Genomic DNA, 6,684 nt, shown 5'->3' with positions numbered 1-6,684 from the left:
CCCATGATCACACAGGCTGTTGTGATTCTTCCATTACTCTGCTTCTTAATGTCTATAAAGATAGCCAAAGATCGAGAACAGTGATACTTGGACAGGGCTTGTTAACAGTTTTTGTGAAGACATTAAAATAATGTATAATTAAATTCAAAGAACTAAGCCTATATAGAATTCACAATTGGTTTATAGATGATTTAGCAGTGTTTTCCTCAAATACTTGGCAGTTAATTATCCTATTCAACTGTGTAATTGCTAATGGCAGGTGCATTATTTTCTATTTTCCTTCAAATCCTGTACATTAAAACCTGGAGCTGTCAAGCTAGAAAGAGGGTCACGGAGACAACCACAGACTCACAATAAGACTGTTCTGGGGAACTAGCGATAATTCATTGTAAGTTTCATATAGGAATATGTGGACTGGCATATAAATACCTTTAAATCACTTTTAAAAAACACAAGGTATGTTTAAGTTGGACATTTCTCATTCTATTTTGTGTGTGATAAGAAAAAACATATTATGTTTCTCCAAATCAGTATAACCCAGAATTGCTTAAAATATGCAAAACATTAACCTCCCGAAATGCTCCTTGGGGACAGGAGAGTTCTAGCAATAAAAAACGGGGAGCATGTGATATACGATATACCACTCTTGAAGATTTATAGTACTTATCAGGAATAAATTTACATCTGCAACAAATATACCTACTATATTTTATCTGACCATTGCTTTGTAAATTTATATAACTACTAAACTCCCTTCTCATAACGTTGGTGTTAGTATCCCATGGAGCAAAAGTTGAGAAGCAGCTGTGATTATGAAATCATTCTGGGAAAGAAAAAGGGGATTGATTGATTATATTAGCTAATATTTGTTGAGGGTTTTCTGTGTTCCAGACACAGTTCTAATCTTTTAAAAGTATTTACTTAAACCAAAACAAACCTTTAAAGTAATACCCAAACCCAACCTACTGCCCTTGAGTTGCTTCGGACTCATATTGACCCTATATAATAGAGTAGAACGACTGCTTTTGCTTTCTAAGGCTGCAAATCCTTATAGGAGCAAAAAGCCTCACTATTCCCTATAAAGGAAGGAGGAGCCCTGGTAGCACTATTGGATAAATGTTGTGCTGCTAATCACAAGGTCAGCGGTTCAAACCCACCAGCTGCTCCTTGGGAGAAATATGAGGCTATCTACTCCCCTAAGGATGGATAGCCTGGGACACCCTACTTAGGGTCTCTGTGAGTCAGAATAGAGTAGATGGCAGGGGTTCTGAGAGTGAGTGACATGAGGAAGCCGCGATTCCTAGAGGTTAATTGTCCCTACCCGCAGGAACGTCAACGCAGACCCTGGAGGAGGGAGTGGGAATTGAGGGGAACAAGAGACACGAGAAATGGAGACAAGACAGTATTCTGATCAAGTCTCTCTTTACTGAGTGAAAGGTTGCAGCCTATATAGGCCAGGGGAAGGGAAACACCCATCGCACATGTAAATTAGGCCACTTTGGTAATAGACCAATCAAGGAGTCCAGGGGAACACGCCCTCAGTAACGGTTTACAGTCTTCAACCAGGTCCGCAAAGTGAAGTCAGCAAATCAGGTGCAGGCACTAGATAAGTAAATAGGGTGAAGACAATCTCCTACCCAATCAAGGGGAATCAGGATATAGGTGCTTTGTCACACCATGTATGGAAACCCCCTTATCTGTTTCTAGGCAGACTTGAAGGCTAAACTCAGCCCATCCCAAGGACAGGCTATTCAGAGGGGAGACAACATAATCACAAAACTATGTCACGTAGGTGGGAATGGAAAAGTACTGCAAGCTCTGACAAAATATAGTGAAGATTGAGCCGAATGGCCCCGGACAGTTAATAGCTTATTCAGGTTCAAATGGAAAATGGAGTAATCATTGGCCTCCAGACATTGTGTTTGCAAAATCCATATACAATCTCTAGTCTCTGTGACCTTGATGACCAGGTCACAATGCAAATTATGTTGTTTATGAATGCTCCGCTGATAAAAATGAGCTGTTGTTATGGTTTTTTAATTTGGTTTTTGTTATATAGATATTGCTGGAATTTCTCTGCCTCAGAACCTGAGTGGATACTCTTTGTTGCCATTATCATCAGAAACATTTCATAATGAAACCAAATTCAAACACGAGCATCCGCCCTGGATCCTGAGTGAATTCCATGGATGTAATGTGAACGCTTCCACCTACATGCTTCGAACCAACCAGTGGAAGTACATAGCCTACTCTGACGGTGTTTCAGTGCTACCTCAACTCTTTGGTAAATTTGTTGATAGATTTTTATTTTTTCAAGTGTAAAATTACATGCAGTGAGCTAACCTACACCACCTTTCTTACGAGACCTAGTAGTCATTAAATAAATGAATATCTGATACTTCTCAAGCTGAGACACTCTACATAAGGTTGCCTGTGTGAGAGGTAGCTTGTTTACAAAAAGCTTCCAAGTTTCAGAGCAAATGTCCTTAAGACTTTTGATTTGGGGCTTGTGATGGAAATCACTTCTCCTCTAAGGAAAACTCACTGCCGGTGAGTGGATTCCAACCCAGCAGTCCTATAGGACAGGACAGAATGGACCGTGTGGGTTTCCGAGATTATTTATCTTTATGTTGAGCAGAAAGCCGAGTCTGCTGATGGTTTCAAACTGCTGACCTTGAGGTTAGCAATCCAAATCATAACCCACTGCACCACATCTTTTCCAGTTAGCAGTCAAGGTCCTATCATTATTTCTTGCTGTCAGTGGCTCCACAGGATTAACTCCTGTTTTATGAAGCCTGCCTTTCTACATTATGTCCTTGTCTCCACAAGCCTGTCAGATATGCTTTAGGAAGTCAGAGCGATCCGAACACCTAAGACATGGTCTGACTCCAAACCCCATGCCCGTTCTACACTATAAAAAATACCTGGACAGTTTCACCATACCATGGATTTAATTTTTAAACAGTATTATTGGATTTCAAGTTTTACTTAACATATACCCACTGTTTTGTACTATTGCAAAATTCTTTATTTACATTCATTTCTTTCTCCTTTCCTTCCCAGTTACAAATATCAAAATTATTAACTCAAAATAATCTTGTAGGTGCCAAATTGACATATCTTCAGCTCTGAGAGCAGGACGCTTTAGCTCCAAAATGATTCAAACTCACTACCATCAAGTCAATTCTGACTCCTGTCAATCCATAGAGCTGGTTTGAACCACAAGACTTAAGGTTTGCAGCCCGATGCACAACCCACTGCACCACCCATTCTCCCTTAGCTTCTAAAGCAGCGGTTCTCAACCTGTGGGTCACGACCCCTTTGGGGTCGAACAACCCTTTCACAGGGGTTGCCCAATTCATATCAGTAGCAAAATTACAGTTATGAAGTAGCAATGAAAATAATTTTATGGTTGGGGGGTCATCACCACAAGATGAGGAACTGTATTAAAGGGTCACAGCATTAGGAAGGTTGAAAACCACTGATCTAAAGGAAACCCTTAACTCTTAATCCTAATGAGTAAAGAGGATTTTTTTTCTCTTGCTCATTCATTATCCTGTTCTAAAAATAAGACAAAGGATCCGTGCAGGAGCTAACCTTTTCTTCAGTCTTTAAGTTTGACTTCCTTTTCTTAAAGAGCAAAACCATGTATGTCTTCAGTAGCTGCATGGGCAATGTACTCAGGCCCATTGGAGAGTTGTCTTCAACATATATTGTCATTTCTTAAATCAGAAGATCTTTCATTTGCGTTTTGCCAATAAGATTGGCATCCTAATTATAACCTTTCTCCCCACACTATGTGTAAAAGAGTGTGTCTGAGTCTGAAGTATTTTATTACTTCCCTGCTGGTGATGATGGAGAGAAGTTTCCCTCCAACTCCCACCCCACTCTACGCCTATTTATTCAAGTGGACAATACTGAAAATAGAATAATTCAAAAACAAATGCTGAGGTATAAATAAAGCTAGGATTAAGTGAAGTTGCAAGAACATACCCTAGCTATATCAAAAATTCATTTTAAGAGCTTTTTTCTGATTATTTTTTAATCATTTTATTGGGGGCTCTTACAGCTCTTATAATAATCCATACATCCATTGTGTCAAGCACATTTGTACATATGTTGCCATTAACCTTTTCAAAACATTTTCATTCTACTTGAGCCATTTTTTTCCTCTCTCATGAACCTTTGATAATTTATATTATTATTTTCATATCTTACACTGTCCACAGTCTCCCTTCACTCATGTTTCTGTTGTTCATCACCCTGGGGGCGGGGGGGATGTTATACATCGATCATTGCAATCAGTTCCCCCTTTCTCACCCCACATTCCCGATACCCTCATGGTATGGCTACTTCCATTAGTGTTCCTGAGGGATTTATCTGTCCTGGATTTCCTGTGTTGAGAGCTCTTATCTATACTGGTGTACATGCTCTGGTTCTAGCCGGGTTTGTAAGGTAGAACTGGGGTCATGATAGCAGGGGGGAGGGGGGGACATTAAAGAACTAGAGGAATGGTGTGTGCTTCACTGGTGCTATACTGCACCCTGGCTGGCTCGACCCTTCCTTGTGACCCTTCTGTGAGGGGATGTCCAGTTGTCTACAGATGAGCTTTGGGTCTCCACTCCGCCGCCCCTCATTCACCTCGATATGATTGTTTTGCATCTTCTGATGCCTGATAGCTGATCCTGTCAACACCTCATGATCACACAGACTGGTGTGCTTCTTCCATGTGGGCTTTGCTGCTTCTCAGCTAGATGGCTGCTTGTTTACCTTCAAGCCTTTAAGACCCCAGATGCTATATCTTTTAATACCCAGGCACCGTCAACTTTCTTCACCACATTTGCTTTTGTACCCATTTTGTCTTCTCCAGTGATCGTGTCAGAAAGGTGAGCATCACAGAATGCCAGGTTATTAGAACAAAGTGTTCTTGCACTGAGAGAGTACTTCAGTAGAGGCCCAATGTCTGTCTGTTATTTTAATACTTAACATATAAATGTATGTACATAAATCTATGTCCCTATCATTATATATAAATATATTTACATATTTATGTGCCTGTATTTATAGCTCTATATATGTCCGTTGTCATTTTAGGGTTTTGTTGACATATAATTCACATATACAATTCATACTAAAAAGTTTTGCAGTCATCACCTCAATCAATTTGAGAAATTTTCTCCATTCTTGTACCCGTTGTTATTATCTTGCCCCCAACCTTTCCTGCCATAATCCTAAGAAACTATTAATCTAGCTAGTCTCTATAGACCTGCCTATCCTAAATTTCATACAAAGAAAATCATACCAAAATGAAAACAGAATAAAACATGGAAAAAATTCCATCCATCCAAAAGAAAGGAGAAAGTAATAAAAACTAGAACAAATTAAAAATGAGTCAAAAGGGGAAACAAAATGATAAGACATTAAATTTTAACTATATCTGCAGTAGCTGCTCTAGGTTTCCAACCACAGTAGCTCAAAGCCACCAGCCGCTCTGGGGGAGAAAGCTGGAAAGATGAGGCCGCCTACTCCCACAAAGACCCCCGACTAGAGGACCCAAAGGGGACAGCTGGACTCCACCCTAGGGGGTTGCTGTGCGTCAGGCCCCACTCAGTGGCAGCGCGTGAGTTTGGTAACTGCAGTGATCCACTCTCCAGTGCACGCTCTCAGGGCAAGGCTAGTCACGTCCCTCGAAAATGGCCCGAGGCAATTCAGTGAAGGCTTCTTCTGCTTGGGGACTGTGCAAACGCATCGGGGGCTTTCACTGCCGTCCATAGCTACCAAGAAGTTTTAAATCCAGAAAGTTTGGGCAGCTGGATTGGATGGTATAAACACGACTCTATTTTTTTCTCTGCAAGTCAAAGAAAGTAAAACAGAAAGAAGTGGGTCTACGTTTGCCACTCAGAAGGGTTTGACTAGTCCTACAATTTAAAAATGAGTAAGAAAACTAGCAAACCAGCAAAATAATTATAGCAAGATGATGGTAGGAAGGAAACTAGAGGGTCACGCTTAGCCTGAAGTCTATTATTTTTGCCATTTCCATTGTCCTTTGTTCACTGCAATAAAAGAAACTAGAAATAAGCCTGCCATAGCATGTTTTTAAAGAAACGTTTACAAAAATATGTTTTTTAGCTGACAACTGTCTTGACAGATTTTTCTTTTCTTTCAGACCTTTCCTTGGATCCAGATGAGCTGACAAATGTTGCTACAAAATTTCCAGATATTACCTATTCTTTGGATCAGAAACTCCGTTCCATTATAAACTACCCTAAAGTTTCTGCTTCTGTTCGCCAGTACAACAAAGAGCAGTTCGTCAGCTGGAAGCAACGTCTAGGGCAAAACTATTCCAAAGCGATAGCCAATCTCAGGTGGCATCAGGACTGGCTGAAAGAACCAAGAAAATACGAAAGTGCCATCAATCAGTGGCTTAAAAACCCACATTAACCCAAGAGTTTGATCACAAATAAAAAGGAGACATTCCAGTTACTTATTAATGTGTGACAAGATCATAATCATTGATATATTGTAAATATTATAAAAGCCATGACTAAGTTTTTATTTTAAGGAATTTAGTATATTTTTTAAATAAAATGCTAATGGTTAAAGAATTTTCTGATTTCATAATTAACTATGATTAAAACCATACTCTAATTACCAATACCTAACAACTTAATGGAAATATCAAAG

At 39.7% G+C, this 6,684-nt stretch overlaps 1 protein-coding gene across 1 annotated transcript in view; it reads left to right on the top strand.

Moving 5' to 3' along the window:
* The window catches only part of ARSK (arylsulfatase family member K), a 32,116-nt gene extending 25,633 nt beyond the window's left edge, over nucleotides 1-6,483 (top strand). The window contains exons 7-8 of the mRNA XM_004703479.2: nucleotides 2,060-2,284; nucleotides 6,167-6,483. Coding sequence (XP_004703536.1) covers nucleotides 2,060-2,284; nucleotides 6,167-6,441 — 500 coding nt within the window. The 3' untranslated portion in view covers nucleotides 6,442-6,483. The remainder of the gene's footprint in view (nucleotides 1-2,059; nucleotides 2,285-6,166) is intronic.
* The last annotated feature ends 201 nt before the right edge of the window (nucleotides 6,484-6,684 follow it).

This window comes from Echinops telfairi, unplaced genomic scaffold (genome assembly GCF_000313985.2).
Source record: "Echinops telfairi isolate 266 unplaced genomic scaffold, ASM31398v2 ScPeMD7_7469;HRSCAF=8507_1, whole genome shotgun sequence".
Classification (NCBI taxonomy): domain Eukaryota; kingdom Metazoa; phylum Chordata; class Mammalia; order Afrosoricida; family Tenrecidae; genus Echinops; species Echinops telfairi.
The sequence above is the reverse complement of the archived record's forward strand: the minus strand, read 5'-3'. Positions and strand labels throughout refer to the sequence as shown.